Source organism: Sciurus carolinensis, chromosome 5 (assembly GCF_902686445.1).
Source record: "Sciurus carolinensis chromosome 5, mSciCar1.2, whole genome shotgun sequence".
Taxonomy (NCBI): domain Eukaryota; kingdom Metazoa; phylum Chordata; class Mammalia; order Rodentia; family Sciuridae; genus Sciurus; species Sciurus carolinensis.
The window spans coordinates 152,525,243-152,541,068 of NC_062217.1; the positions used below are offsets into that span (position 1 = coordinate 152,525,243).

Below are 15,826 nucleotides of genomic sequence, written 5' to 3' on the forward strand. Positions count from 1 at the left end.
TCATAAATTGCCCAGGCGACCCTCCTGTTTCAGCCTCCTGAGTCGTTGGGATTACAGGTCTGCACCACCGTCCCGGGTTACATTTTTCAAAAATACAAATCCAAACACAGCAGCATGAAGGCAGATGGGGCTGAGGGTGAGGCTTGGGAATGGGGATGGGGAAAAAGAGGAAAAAATAAAGCCAGAGAGGGGTCTCGCCCCTTTCATTTCATGAACCCAGGAATTCCGTTACTTCAACTCTACCTGAAGTCGGTCAGGGACGCCTTCTCTTGGGAGTCTCTTAACTCCTGCACCTCGCAGGGCCTGCTCCCGGACTCTCGGAGCACCGCCCACTCATTTGCTTGGCCCCGCCCCATTCAAAGATCATTTGCATATTTCTCTGAGGAATACCTCCCGCCTCCGAAGCCCCTCCCCTTTGGAACTCCCGCTCTCCCCTAGAGGGCGTGGCGGTTGCCAGGCAACGGGAGGACGCGCCGAGCGCCGGGTTTCTGCCCCTGGCGGGCGATGGAAATAACGTGTCGCCCTTTTAGACGCTGAGGGCAGTGCACAGCCCCTTTCCCAGACTCCGACCCAGTTTCTTCGACCTCCACAGCAGCCTCTGAGGCCGCCCCGAGAGAGCGTCAGGATGGCAGAGGTCAGGAGTCAGCGCCCTTGTCTGTTGCCTCTCGCTCCACCTCCTCCTATCATCTCTCCTCCTAGATGCCCTGCCGCATCCACCGATTCTGATCCTCTCCATGCCATCCACATCCCATGCCTGCCCGTACCCTCACTTCCCGGCCTTTCTCCGTTGGCTCTGGTCTCATCACTTTCTGTCCTTCCCCCATGAGTTCCCAGACACATACATGACAGTCACCCATCCCCAAAGTTTGAACCATAAGGTGATACATCAGAGAGGTACGCAGAAATATTGAAGACGTCTCAACAGACTGGGAAACCTGGAAGAAAGCTTCACAGAGACTCATGGCCACCCCTGTTACTGACTCTTGTCCACCTGTCACATCCTGTTCCCTATCGTAAGATCACCTGCTGTCACACATCATCTTTAAGGCCCTTCATCCAATCGTCAATGTACTGTGTTGTCATTGACCCCTGTGTTTATATTCTATGGCCTCCAGTCACTTCCCCATATTAAAGTATATCCCTTCTTCAGCATCCCTGGTCAGGAGTCTCTGCTGCAGTCCTTCAGTGACTCCCCTGCCTGTCCATTAGCCTTCTCATTTATAACCTCCACAGTCCCAAGACCCTGTTCTCACTTGACATTCACAGTTTCCATCTGCCATGGCCCAATCCAAATTCTTCACTGCCCGGCCAGAGCCCTCCCCACACCTCACCCATGACACAGCCAGTTCCAGGCTGGATCAGCTACATGATTTTTGAGGGTCAGTGCAAAATGAAAACACAAAACTTCTTCAAAAATGAAGAAGTTTACAACCTGACAGCAGAGCATTAGCCAAGGATGGGGCTCTTCTGAGCTGAACCTTGTACACCTGAGTTGGCCTCATGCCCATGAAGCCCACTCTAGGCCAGTTTCTCTCAGCACCAGCATGCTCCCACCTCCGTTGCTTTCCTTGTCTCCTCTTCGCCATCTCTTCCCCTCGTCATTCCATCTCTTCCATGCGTAGCCTTCCTTCCTATTTTCTTTTTACACTACTAGAGATTGAACCCAGGTGTCTCCCACCATTAAGCTATACCCCTGCTCCCCTCCCTGCTTTTAAAATGTTTTGAAACACATTCTAAGTTGTCCAGACTGGTCTTGAAATTGTGATCCTCCTGCTTCAGCCCCAAAGACACTGAGGTTACCATCATGCACCACCATACCTGGCCTCTAGTCTTCCTTTATTAATTGTTTCCTGTGTTCAATGGCTCTGACTTTTCTCCATTTTCCCCACTCCTGGGCCCAGTCACTGTCATCTCCCTTTGGCATCCCTGTTTCTATGGTCACTTCTCCCCATTACCTGTTCTCATCACATCTCTTTGCTTTCCATTTCCTCTTCTTGGTCCTTCTAGTTTTTCTTTATATTTTCCATGGCGTGCTTTTGAGAGTTTCCTCCTTTTCTTCCTCACTTGTCGTCTTGGTTTACTTTGTTCTTCTTCATTCCCCATGAACAAGCTCCAAGTACCAATACCTTGACCTAATTGTTTTTCATTTTCCCTTTCCCTTCATTATCTTTTCTCACTTCTTCCTTTCTTCTATTTTTCTTCACCTTAGCCAACTTTTCCTGGTCTCTGCTTTTGTGGTCTATTTCCAAGTCGGTCTCTTCTACTAGGCCTCTCTTTTCCTTGTCTGCTTTTCCTTCTTTCCACAAATTGGTCCTCCCAGTGCCTGGTACATAGCAAAGCTCAGGATAGGTGATGAATGAAGGAATGTGTACAGTCCCACTGATCAGCTCACCTTGATACAGTGTTTTTGAAATACCTTTATACACTGTAACAATGTGTATGCCAGTTGCTTACTGGTCATAGCAAAGAAATTGCTTTTATTTTTCTTTTAATAGTATACTTTTTAATGGTGATATGGAAAAAACCTCTTTTGTTCATAGAAGTTTAAAATTTTTTTTCTTTCTTTGATATTTTTCCATTCCTGTGCTAAGAGCCAGGTGTACAGGGACAACTTGGCCTGCCACAAATCACTGGGCTGCTGATCAAGTGTTGACATTAATTTCGTTTACAGGGATAGAACTGAGAACATTGTCATGATAAATTTTTGTGTGTGCTCATGTTTAGCATCAACAAGGGGGAAGCGTAGAGCAGTAATGGACCATATTTCCTAAATATGATTTTCCCCTTCTTTGTGAAGTTGCTACATTGGTTTCTTTGCAATAATCTGCTTTTAGTCAGGAAAGAAAGCTCCGTTGAGTTTAAAATTCATACTACATTTGTTATAGAAAATGTTGTAGATATGCTTGTGACTCTATATTTGTTTTAATCTCCAGACTGTTTTGCTTGCACATTATTTTTAGGATTTAATTAATAGTACAAATGTTTTTGAAAATTAAAAATATGTAGACATCTTCATTTAGGTAAGACAGATTTGTCAATACAGAAGGAAAACTAGAATACCTATCTAAAATCACCAGGATGGATTAGAATTTTACTCTATTATGGGGATGAGAGATCATCTTGGTTTCTTGGATCAGCAGCAGAATGTTGAGGTTTGGTCCTTTGTAGGGTAGACTATCAAAGCACAATGTTGAAAGCACAGAAGTCTTGAGGTTCTCTGTGGCCCACAGAATAATGTAACCCATACTCCTTAGAATGCAACTCAGAAGCCTCCAGTCTGTACCTAGCTCCCTGGTTAGTCTCCTCCTTCCTTCTCCCCATAATATCTTTTATATTTTAGCCAAGTTGTATACTTGCTTGACTGAATAGTTTTGCACCAAACTCTTATCTGCTAGGAATGCCCTTTTCTCTACATCCTCCCATGAAAATTCCTTCCTTTCTTCTAGGCTGTTCAAATGCCACTTCCTTCATGAAATCTGCATTACTCTTGCTGCTGGGAGGTTTTTTTTTTTTTTTTTTTCGTACCAGATTCTTATAGAACTTTGAATCCATCTCATGGCAGGGACCAAATTCTATACTTCCATTATCTACACAACACACTCCACCAGCTAATAAATATATAAATTCTCTGTGGACGGACCATTTACTCCTTACCTTAACATCTCCTCTGGGCTCCATTCCAGAACTTACCAATAACTGTTTGCTGAATGAATGAATAAATATGTTAACCATATCTTTTACCACTTGTTATCATCTTGTGCCTAGTAAGAAGTCGCTGTACATGTTTGCTAGGATAGCCATAACTAAGTACCACAAACCGGAAGGCTTCATCTAATCCTTCTCAGCTTCTTTTTAGTTTCTGGAAGAGGCTGACAGTCCTTAGTCTTCTTGAGATTTCATCAGCCCAATCCGTCTTCATGTTCCCCTGTGCGCATGTCTGTTTGTGTCTTGAATTCTCCTTTTAAGAAGGACACTGAGTCTTACTGCATTAGGTCTGCCTGACTCCAGTCGGAGTTCATGTTACTTCATCACCATGCATTATATAAGCGCATCCCAAGGATGAGAACGGAGCCTAAGGGCTGGGGGTATAGCTCAGTGGGTAGAGTGCTTGACTAACAAGCACAAGGCCCTGGGTTCAAATCCCCAGCACTGCAAAAAAAAAAAAAAAAAAAAGAAAAAAATTTTAGGGGGCTGGGGAGATAGCTCAGCTGGTAGCTCAGCTGGTAGAGTGCTTGCCTTGCAAGCACAAGGCCCTGAGTTTGATCCCCAGTACTGCAAAAAAAAAAAAAAAAAGGAGTCTTCCCAACAGGAAGTCTTAATTTTTCAGCTGGCCAGTGGCTCTTACTTTGTATGAAGACCTTTCCTTCAGGGATTTAGAATAACTCCCCAACATCATGGAGTAAGGGTCTCTGTTCCCATTCTGGTCTTCGCTTTATTTTTTCTACAGGAAAAGGGTGAAAAACTGGTGATGGAAGAAACTGCATTTGAGGAAATCGAAAGAGATTTTCAGGAGGTTCTCAGTGAACTTTCGGGAGACAAAGGTCTGGAAAAATTTAGGGTGGAATATGAGCGGCTTCATGCTATCATGAAAAAGTCTTACGACAACGAGAAGCGCCTGATGGCCAAGTGCAGAGAGCTGAACGCAGAGATCGTGGTTAATTCCGCCAAGGTCGCCACTGCTCTGAAGCTCTCCCAGGACGATCAGACCACCATCGCTTCCCTGAAGAAGGTCAGTGATCTCGACATAGATGAACCCGGATTTAAAATGCCGTTCTTTCATCATAGCGACAACTCCGGGCTGGCAACAAACAAATGATTAGGTGAAAATTGACATGATCTCTGTATTTGCTTATATATTCTGGGGAATAATGTTCCTTCACAAAGAAAATAATTGGTCTGGGTGAATATCACCATGCAGAAAGTAATGGAGCAGCTTTCTGACTTGGTTTCTGGGAGATAAAGGGCTAGTAAAAGGACTTAGAGATAAGCCAATGCCATATCAGAAGTTTCAAGAAGTATTTTTTAATAGCTTTTTAAATTCGTTGTTTTTAGGTATACACGACAGTAGAGTGTATTTGGACGTATCATACACGCATGGAGTATAACTTCCCCTTCTTGTGGTCGTACATGATGTGGAGTTACCCTGGTCGTATAGTCACACGTGAACATAGGAAAGTGATGTTCAATTCATTCTACTGTCTTTCCCATTCCCATTCCCCGCTTCCCTTCGTTCCCTTTTGTCTGATCCAATGAGCTTCCATTCCCCACCCCCCTTTATTGTGCGTTAGTATCCCATATCAGAGAGAACTTTCAGTCTTTGGTTTTGGTTTTTTGGGACTGGCTTCTTTCACTTAGCATGATGTACTCCAATTCCATTCATTTACTGACAAATGCCATAATTTCATTCTTCTTTAGGGCTGAGTAATATTCCATTGTGTGTATATATACACCACATTTTCTTAATTCTCATTTAAAAAAAATTTTTTTTTTTGCAGTGCTGGGAGTTGAACCCAGGGCCCTGTGCATGTGAGGCAAGCACTGTATCAACTGAGCTATATCCCCAGTCCAATACCACATTTTCTTTACCCATTCATCTATTGAAGGGCACCTGGGTTGGTTCCATAGCTTGGCTATTGGGAATTGAGCTGCTCTAAACATTGATGTGGCTGCATCACTGTAGTATGCTGATTTGAAGTCCTTTGGGTATAAACCAGGATGTCTTATTGGATGCAAGATGTATAATTGCACATCTGATAGCTTGCTGAAGATATTTTTATATTTCTATTTTTCCTCATATTTCAGTGATTCCTTTGAGAACTCCCAGCTAGTGATTTTCTTGACCTTTCTTCCTGGTACCCCATTGCTTCCACTGTGACCTTCCCAGTCCCTCATCACGGGAGAACCAGGGACTCAGTCTTGGGAACACTGAGGAGGAATGACTTTATTTTACACTACATATTTATTTCCAGGACTGAGGATGGAACCTTTGTGTGTGTGAGGCAAGCGCTCTGCCACTGAGCTATGTCTCCAACCCTATTCACTGTGTTGTAACATTTCCAAGGTAAAACATAAAAGTTCCCTGTCAATAGGGTGAGACATTAATAAAAAAATTTAAACCCTAGTTATGAAAAATAATTTGTAAACATTTTAGGTAATTTCCTTATCAAGCAATCAGATGTCCACCAATCCAAATTAACTTCCAAGACCAGTACAGAATATGATTTATCTGCTCTCTTAGAAACCACTCTTTTCCTGAGTGTAATTTTTTCCTCTGTTGCCATTTTCTTCTTAACCTTGTTGAAACACCAAAACAAGAAGGCTATAATTCATGCTATGACAGGAGAAACACTTTTCATTATAAATTTAAAAACTGAAAATTGAAGGCATGAATCGATTAAAATCTAATTGGTGAAGCTGATTTGAATAAAACTTTATACAATCCTATTTTCACTTAAATATCCATTTGTTCTGCCAAAAGTACTACATAGGGTTGCTACATAACATATCCCACAAACTGATATTTTGTTTTGAGTCACTATGTGCTGTGGTTACTGAAGAGTAATCCCTGTAATATAATTGTGAGCATGAATTTTATTAAGTTAAACACTGTCTTTTACCCATTTTATTTTTTGTCAATGTAGGAGTGGAATATTGTCACCTGAACCTTATAGGTTCTTGTCTGTATAAAGGACCCATCATCTTGATAAAATTTTGCAAGACAGTTAAGGCTGTTGCAGACCTTGCTTCTCCACTTAAATGGCTATAATTCACTTTTAAGTATATATGTTAATATTTCACATTGCATTTATAACAGGAAGGATGCTGAAGCTGCATGAGTCATTGTTTCATTCCTTACTATGGGGTTTGTTTTTTCCTGCCAGTGTTTGATGATAAGACCTGGGCTCGAGCTTCTCAGAATGGAAATTACCAAGGTGGTCATGCACAATTCAGAATCAGCAAAGAATGACTTCCCTAGGGGTGTTCTGAAGCTTATGTTGCTATCTGGGTACTCACCTGAGACCTGACGACAAAATGTATTTCACATTTGCAAACAGCAAGAAGTTCTATTCAATCTATTGATTTAGGGCTTGGATCTGTGATCGTTCCTTATATGATAAAGCTTATTGTTTTGTTAAATAACCTGGATTTGGAAAGCACACATGCTTTTGTTTTTAATCCTGCAAACCTATCAGAAATAGGTTCTCTTTATCAGAAATAATCCTCCTAGGTAGAGCAGGCTTTGTAGAGCAGGATAGCCATGCTCACCTACATAAGAAAAAAATACTCCTCACCAGTCCCCCTCTTTAACTGAACTGTTCCTGGCTCACGTTGAACCTTACGGTAAGTCAGTGCACACTTATGCATAATGTACAATATTCTTTCCCCACCAATGACTACTATACTGTAATCATGATGTCATTCTATTTGCTGGTTAATCTTGCATCTGGAACCCAGTTTGGTTTTTCTCTCTGATATCCCGTGGCCCATTCAGGAAATTGAAAAGGCCTGGAAGATGGTGGACTCAGCCTATGACAAAGAGCAGAAAGCCAAGGAGACAATTCTTGCTCTCAAAGAAGAAATAGTGAATCTTACCAAACTAGTTGAGCAAGGGTCTGGACTGTCCCTGGACCATGACAGCAAGTAGGTCAAAGCCATCTTTTTTTTTTTTTTTTAATTTATTAACACATTATAGTTATACATAATAGCGGACTTCATTTTGACATATTCATACATAGTGCATATAATATAAAAGTTACTTTCAGTACTGGGGAGTAACCCAGGGGTCCTTTACCACTGAGCTACATCCCAGCACTTTTTATTTTTTTGTTTTAAGATCTCACTCAGGTTCCCAGGCTGGCCTTGAACTTGAGACCCTCCTGCCTCAGTCTCCTGAGGAGCTGGGATTACAGCGTGTGCCTCTGAGACCAGTTTTTTGGCATCCTTAACCAAATCTAATGTTGCTCTCTCAATTTCTCAAGCTTTCTTGATGCTCTGTCCAACTTTGATGGACAGTTTTAAGTAGAGGTGATAGGGGAGGGGACAGGAAAAACAAACAGAGGATGTCATCACCGTCTGATGGGTTCTGTCACATTCTAGCATGTTCAGAGCAGCCAGTGAAGAGCAAGGTGAGGGAGCTAATTCTGATCAGAGGCTTTGAGGAGAATGGAAGAGGAGGAGCATGGAAGGATCTCTCCTGCTCAGGTTTTTACCTTCCACAGTGCTCAGGTGTAGCTGTCTGTTCCCCAGTAACCTTGGAATTAAGGTTGTGTTTCTGGAGAAGTGCTGGAGGGTAGATTGGAAGGCTCCTTAGTAAACATTCACATTGTATCGAAGACGTGGGTAAATAAGCGTCTTCAGATTGCTGTTTTGAGTAGCCGTTCGGTGACTGACTGTCAGCTGCCAAAGTGGGCCGGCAAAGTTTTCTTCTACTGAAGCTGCTGCATCCTAGATTCGCTCTGTTGCAGAGGTCTTAGCAGACAGAGCTTCCCCTCATGAAGTGCTCATTCTGCAGAAAGCCATACCAAATCAGATGGAATGGTTTTTGAAATGTGGAGGTAACTGACTTACAGTTCAAATGAATGAATGTTATCACAGAACTCTCCAAACACCAGCACCATGAGTGAGGATTCTTCAGATTTTTGTCCTGGGGAACATTTTATCTGGGCCACTTTCCTTTGGGAGAAACAAATCTCTTTGGGCGAATGAAGAGGTGACTGCTAATGCATATCGTTTGCTTATGTTTATACTTCATGTTAGACTTTATAGCTGTGATCATAGCCCTCTGTAGGATAAATTAAAAAAATAATTTTCTAAGTTGACACCTCCTTAGGGTTAATTACAAGAGTTGACAAGAGTAATATAGTCTTATTGTTACAGATCTAAACAACACAGAGGTGTGGAAATTATCATTCTCCCAACATTTCCACCTCAGAGATAATTGGTTACCAGATTGGTGTCTATTTTTCTGGGAGTCTATAAAATGCCTACAGAATACACACATACACATACACACTCATGAACAGACACTGCATTTTCTTAAAATTAAAGGAGTCATATCATATTTATTATTTTTGGTGCTTCTTTGCCAGGGCCCAGAGAGCTTTCTGTTTATGCCTGAATAGTGTCTATTGTTGACCTATAGACTTTCCCAGGAAGAGGGTCTCAGGATGATAGGAAGGACTCCTGAGCAGGTGGAGCCATTTAGTCTGACTCCTCTGTACTTCTTTTCAGTATTCGAGATTTGATAAAGTTCAAAGAAGAAGTGACGAAGGAGCGGGACCAGCTCTTGTCAGAAGTGGTAAAATTACGAGAGTCCTTAGCTCATGTCACCGAGCAGCAGCAGGAAATGGAGCGAAAGAAGGACGATGCAGAGCAGACCATCAGTCAGGTGGGCTCTGCCACCCCAGCGGGATGAGCAGCGCTACTTTCAGAGGATGTCCTGTCCTTCCCAAATCCCTTCCTGCCTGTTCCTCTCTCAAACGTCCCCCCTTGCGCCCAAGGGAGGCGTCCCTTGCTCTGCTCTTCTCGCTGGCTTGTTCTCTGGACAGCGGTTTTCCTGGACCTGCTCCTTCTCCAGGTTCTGTCTGAGAAGTCACCAAGGCACAGGCTCTCTGCTCACACTTGGAGCTCACCCAGGTGACCCTGCGAAGGCCAGGGGACCGGGCATTGGGCGTAGTCATTCCTTTAACCCTTACCCTTTACAGGAAAGCCACCTGAGTCCTTCTGAGCACTTTTATCTGAAGCCAGAAGTCAAATAGATAATAAGCAAGTGCGATCTCTGAGAGGAAAACCTGAGACTTCTTTTAGTGTGAGATAAGACAAAGGCTTTTCACAGAATTTAGACATCCGAATGAAATCTTAATGCTTTGTTAGCAACATCCAGGATCACGTAGAACACAAGTTCATACTCAATGTAGCTGGTTACATCTTATTGGTCCCTACTGATCCGATCTGGATGAATTCTTTCCATGTCTAACATCCCTAGGATCCAGGGTTTCTTGTATTTAGTTGATTTTATACCACCCTCTGAATCTGTTGCCCACCATCAGGCTTTGGTGTCAAAACTCTGATGAACAAAGCAGAATATTCCTGAAAAGTTTGAACTTCAGGACTCAAGGAGACTGACCCATATGGAAAAGGCTACTGCCAAGTGATTGCCCGGAAAGTGACGTGCCTGGGAGAGGGGATCGTGGCTAGCTGCCTTGGTGATGATGGGGTCCTCTCTTTCCTCCTTGTCCTTGGTGCCCCCGCCCCCAACCCCCTAGTTCCAACAAGAAATCCAGCATCGTCAGAACGAAGCTTCCCGGGAGTCTCGGAAGAAGGAAAAACTAGAGAAAGAGCTCAAGCAGATTCAGACAGACATGGACACCAGGCAGTCGGAGATCAAGGCCCTGCAGCAGTACATGCAGAAGAGCAAGGAAGAGCTTCAGCGGCTGGAGCAGCAGCTGAAGGAGCAGAAGGTGAGCTGCATGCACTGCCCTGCCCGTCCTGGTAAAAACACCCCCCACCCCCGGAGAACAGTGCCTCCCTGTCCCACCCGTTTCTGCACTTTGAGTTGTTTTTCTCTGCTGATGATGGCAACGTACCACTTAGCACTGTAATTTGGTCTCTGAGTGGTTCTTACAGGTAGTTATGCATTCCTCCCCCTTCCCAGCCCAGGTTAGTGAATTCTTTCTAGCCTTTTATGGATGTATGATAAATACATAAAGTATATGTGTCTCAACTGTGCAACTTGATACATTTTCACCACCTGAACACACATCTTGGTCACCTGCACCCACCCCAGGAAGCAGAACATTTCCAGCTCCCAGAAGCCTTATGTGCGCCCCTGCAGTCACTTCCCTCCCCCAAGGTCACCTCTATCCTGAATTCTATGCAGAGGTTAGTTTTGCCTGTCTTTGTGCTTGATTAGATTTAGTCATGTAGTTCGTCATGAATTTATAGACCTGCAGTATCTAATATGGTAGCCATTAAGCCACATGCAGCTACTTAACATTTACTAAGACCGAGTGAAATAAAAAATTCAGTTCCTCAGATGCACTAGTATCGTTTTCAAGTGTCCAGTAGCCACATGGAGTTAGTAGATACTGTCTTGGTGCAGATGGAGAGCATTACATCATTGTAGAAAACCCTATCGCACAGAGTTCAGTAAACCATTTGCTCTTAGTGATGTATGTATTCCATTGTGTGAGTACAGCATTTTGATTCTTAATGGGTTCATTTTTATGTTTCAAGTTTAGGAAACCATAATCTTTGCTTTTTAAAAAATATTGTTATTTTAAATATTTCCCCGCTTATAGTCATTTAAGATAACACAGATATTAGTAATTTTGTGTCTTTTCTCATTTCTTTTTCCTTTTGGTTTTTTGAATGCTGGTAATGGAACCCAGGGCTTTGTACATGCCAGGCAAGTGCTCTACCAGTAAGTTATATCCCTAGACCCTTTTCTCATTTCTTAAAGAAGCAATTCATAGAATTAAATGTCTTTTCTTAAAAGTATTTTCTCTTAGAAAATTTGTATCTAAAGAATTGTCAAACCACATAGCACATTTCTACTTAAAAATAATAAGAATACATTTCTTTGTCAGTTGCTTTATTAATTTTTCATAAAGCTGGAATTCAGATACATAATACACAATGTGCAGTCTCCAGGAGAAAATCAGGAGACTTCTTTGAACATGAAATTTAAGAGAAAACCTTTTGGATATCAGAATAAAACTGCAGTGCTTTGCATAGCAGAATCCAGGATTCATGTAAAATAAAATTTCATCTTTAGCATAGCTGGTTACTTTTTGTCTAGTGCCTGTTGATGGGGACTAGGATGGGTTTTCTTTTTTTTTTTTTAACCTTCCACATTTTTTATTGGTGTGTTATTGTTGTACATAATGATGGGATTTGTTGTTACATATTCATACATGAACACAATGTAACAATTAATTTGGCCAATCTCACTCCCTAGCACTCCCCCCCTCTTTTCCCACCTCTCTTTCTTCTACTGATGTCCCCTTGATTTTCATGAGAGTCCCACCCCTCACCTTTCTTTTCCTTTTTCCTCTCTAGCCTTTACATATGAAAGAAAACATACCATTCTTGACCTTCTGAGTTTGGCTTATTTTGCTTTAATATAAGGGTCTCAAGTTCCATCCATTTTCCTGCAAATGACATGACTTCATTTTTCTTTACGACTGAATAAAACTCCATTGTGTATATACACCACACTTTCTTTATCCATTCTTCTGTTGATTGGATGGATTCTTTCCATGTTCAGTTTTTGCATACATGGGAGTTATATTTGGAAGAACACCTTAACCGTCTCTCTCTCTTCTTTCTTTTCCTTCAGTTCTATCTCCCTTATATTCCTGCAATAGAAGGACCTCCTAAGACATAGTCCTTTGTTTTTATAAATCCGTGTGTGCTCAGAATAATCAAGATAGGGAAGAGGAATATTGGGTTGACGCTGAAATCAGGTAGCTAGGAATCACTCCATTCTGCTCCACAGTTCTAGCTTAAGTTGGATTAGAGAGAGTTGTCTGTGTTGGTGGACTCGTCTGCTCGAACGTTGGAGAACGTTGGAGGCATGTCAATGCAGGATTTGCTTCTGGAGATGGAGCATCTGAGCCCCAGAGCTGATAAAACCCATTTGAATCCCTAGCTCATTTGCAATGATTATAGCAATTGTTGCGTATGCAAAGCTTGCCAAATGGCAAACAGGCATTAAAATATTTATCCACCACCTGTGAACAAGACTTCCCTAGGCTCTCAGGAAAAAAAAAATATGCTCACTGTGTTGTTATTCATTTGAAGGCATCATTTTCCTCGGCCATTTAACATTCATCATATTTGAGTGTGTTTGTGTTTTCATCTGGGATGAAGAACAATTTCTACGAAGACAAATAAGTGCGATTGCTGTTATCTTCCCAGGAGGTTTGTGGGGCCTCCCGCGTGTATGTGCAGACACTGTAATCAGATTAAAAAGCATTAACCAGCTCGCTCCGTGCCTTTCAGATACTGAATGAGAGAGCCGCGAAGGAACTGGAGCAGTTCCAGATGAGAAATGCTAAACTTCAGCAAGAGAACGAGCAACACACTTTGGCCTGTGAGCAACTGTCCCAGGAGAACCAGCAGAAGGCCTTGGAGCTCAAAGTAAACACTAAGTGACATGTCTGTTCCCTAGCCCTTTCCTTCATTACCTGGAGCACAGGTTTCCCTTTGCACTTGGAACCTTGGGTTGGATAAACTGTTAGCTCTGCCAAGGGCCCCAGGAAGTCAGAAGCAGGTGCGAGCGCATGGTGATTGCTTTATGCCTGGAAGCAGACAGTTTGATAACTCCCATTCTTACTTATAAAATTGCAAACCTGATTATTGGTCATATGGTTATGCAAATGTTTTCCAAAGCAAGCTCAGATGTTCATCTCCTTAATGAGCCTCGCAAGTAACCAGTTGCCGAGAGCTAGAAACCACTCACATGTGTGAGTGGAAAAGAATTCAGACTATATTTTATTATTGGTTCTGGAGAGGTGGAGTGGGAGGGTTGGGGCATGGATTGGCACTATTAGGTATTTATATCCGGGATTGTGGTATCATGATTTTTACCACTAATGTATATTTCAATACAGTTTCCTGTTTTTCTTTCCCTCATTGAAGAGTGTTTACAAGTTAGATTTGGATAGCAGTTTTATACTCGAATACATATTGTATGCCTTTGTAATTAACAGAGCAGCCTTATGTTTATACTTTCATTCAGAATCAAAATCCAGATTCCATATTTGGTTATATTAGCATACTGGGCATAATATATAGATCTGAGCAGTGAGCCATAGCATCTTTGTATGTTATGGTTTCTTTTGAGAATCTGATGAAGGCTCATATGTGTTCATACATGCACACACACACTTATTTGCATCTTGTATTTCATTTTGCATGCATACTGGAAATGTGAGAGGTCTCCAGGATTTTTCAGGAGTCTGACTGTGGGGTTTGGATTAATAACCATTGAAATGGATCATCTTAGAATTAACCCTCTAGGGGTCTAAGGCTGCAGAACATTTAAAGCAGTCCAGAGTGGGTTGACTTGAAACCAATTCTTTATGAGAATGTGGTATGTGAAGCAGACATGCAATGATCCTTTAAGTCCAAATAATCTATTAGCCTCTGAAGGAAAATTGAAGTAAAAAATACTTATGCTATTAATTTTCTCCTTTGATGACATGAATGGGACATCTTGACAGATGGACTATTTTTGTTATCAGATCCTGAACCTAATGGGATCTGATAACACCTAATGGGATTAGGTATCTAGTAATACCCCAAGGAAAACATACACAGCTAATTTCAGTCTCTTTATTGTCAAGAACCAAGAAAATTGCTAATCATTGTTTGCAGAAGAATCCCCAACTCTTTTCCTGTCATTTCTAATACAAGAAAGATTTAAAGTGAATGTAATTTAAAATATAAAAATCCATACTAGAGAGGTCCCCAATAAAAATCTGGAGATTTTCCTTATTAGAATTATTTGTTGGTACCTTTTGCCATTATGTAGATTTTTCTCTGTATGCTGTTCTACTTGACTGTCTGTAAATCCACAGACTGGCCTAATAGGAGGAAGGAAGATCCATTTCTCTAGTGCATCTGATTGGGCTGAGTTAACTCTGTGGATTTGAGAGAATGTTTAAATGTTTTATATGACCTTAATTATGTTACTGACCTTCTCAGAGAGACCACTTTGTGAGTCCATGAAAACTACTCATCAAATACAGCTTTGGGGGGCTGGGGAGATAGCTCAGTTGGTAGAGTGCTTGCCTTGTAAGCACAAGGCCCTGGGTTCGATCCCCAGCACCCCCCAAAAAATATAGCTTTGGTATGCAAAATCCATATATTTGTGATACATGTGATTCAGTATTCTCATCTCATTTGATTCCACACTTAGAAGGTAACTTACAACACCAGATCTTATCAGTCTTTTCATTGTTTTAGTTTTGTAGCTACATATTTAATTCAGAGAAAAGAACTTTTTAATTTCCTCAAAAACCAGCAGCATGTTTTGATATGATCCCATAGGGCAACATGGCACTGCCACTGGAAGACTTTCCTTTGATTGGCTCTGCCCTCATTCAGTCGCTGGTCTTTATTTACTTGATATTCTGGTTAATTTCTTTCTCACTAATGACAGGCCAAAGAAGAAGAAGTCCATCAGATGCGCCTCGACATTGGGAAGCTCAACAAAATCAGAGAACAAATTCATAAGAAATTGCACCAGATTGAAGAGCAAAAGGCAGAAGTGGAACAGCACAAAGAAACCCTAAAGAATCAGATCTTGGGATTAGAGAGAGGTAAACCATTTTGTGCTTTGTTTTATTAACTTAGAGATGTCTATCTCATTAGTGACTAATGACACCTCACAACCCAGGGCTCCATTCTACAAACGTTAACATGCCAATTGAAATCAATATGACAACAAACTGGTAACCAGTAATAAGGAGGGCCGCCATTTTGAATACCTTTAATTCTTACCTTAATAAATTCTTCCACAGGTTCTATTGTCTCAGTGTAAAAACAACCCAAAGTATTACTCAGTATTTGTCGGTTCTGTCCATAGAGGATAGGGGATATGTTAAAATTAATGTCCTTCATTAATAGTATCTGGGACAATATGGTAGATAGCACCTGGCACATAGTAAGTGCTTATTAAATGTCATGTGTTATCATCCAGATGCATTACTATTTTCTGATAGGAATATAATTACTAATATGTATCCTGCTCAAGTTTGATATGGCAGAAACAGCAGTGGACTTGGGGACAGAGACTCATTATGAATTCTGACTGCAT

General features: G+C 41.6%; 1 protein-coding gene and 1 non-coding gene across 2 annotated transcripts in view; both read left to right on the forward strand.

The window, feature by feature from the left end:
* Positions 1 to 469: 469 nt before the first annotated feature.
* Positions 470 to 15,826, forward strand: part of Cfap58 (cilia and flagella associated protein 58) — a 91,802-nt gene continuing 76,445 nt past the window's right edge. Inside the window, exons 1-7 of the mRNA XM_047552076.1 lie at positions 470 to 634; positions 4,448 to 4,729; positions 7,493 to 7,641; positions 9,232 to 9,388; positions 10,266 to 10,460; positions 13,006 to 13,143; positions 15,170 to 15,329. Coding sequence (XP_047408032.1) covers positions 626 to 634; positions 4,448 to 4,729; positions 7,493 to 7,641; positions 9,232 to 9,388; positions 10,266 to 10,460; positions 13,006 to 13,143; positions 15,170 to 15,329 — 1,090 coding nt within the window. The 5' untranslated portion in view covers positions 470 to 625. The remainder of the gene's footprint in view (positions 635 to 4,447; positions 4,730 to 7,492; positions 7,642 to 9,231; positions 9,389 to 10,265; positions 10,461 to 13,005; positions 13,144 to 15,169; positions 15,330 to 15,826) is intronic.
* Positions 14,769 to 14,842, forward strand: Trnat-ugu (transfer RNA threonine (anticodon UGU)). The gene has a single exon. It is a non-coding gene; the product is annotated as a tRNA-Thr (tRNA).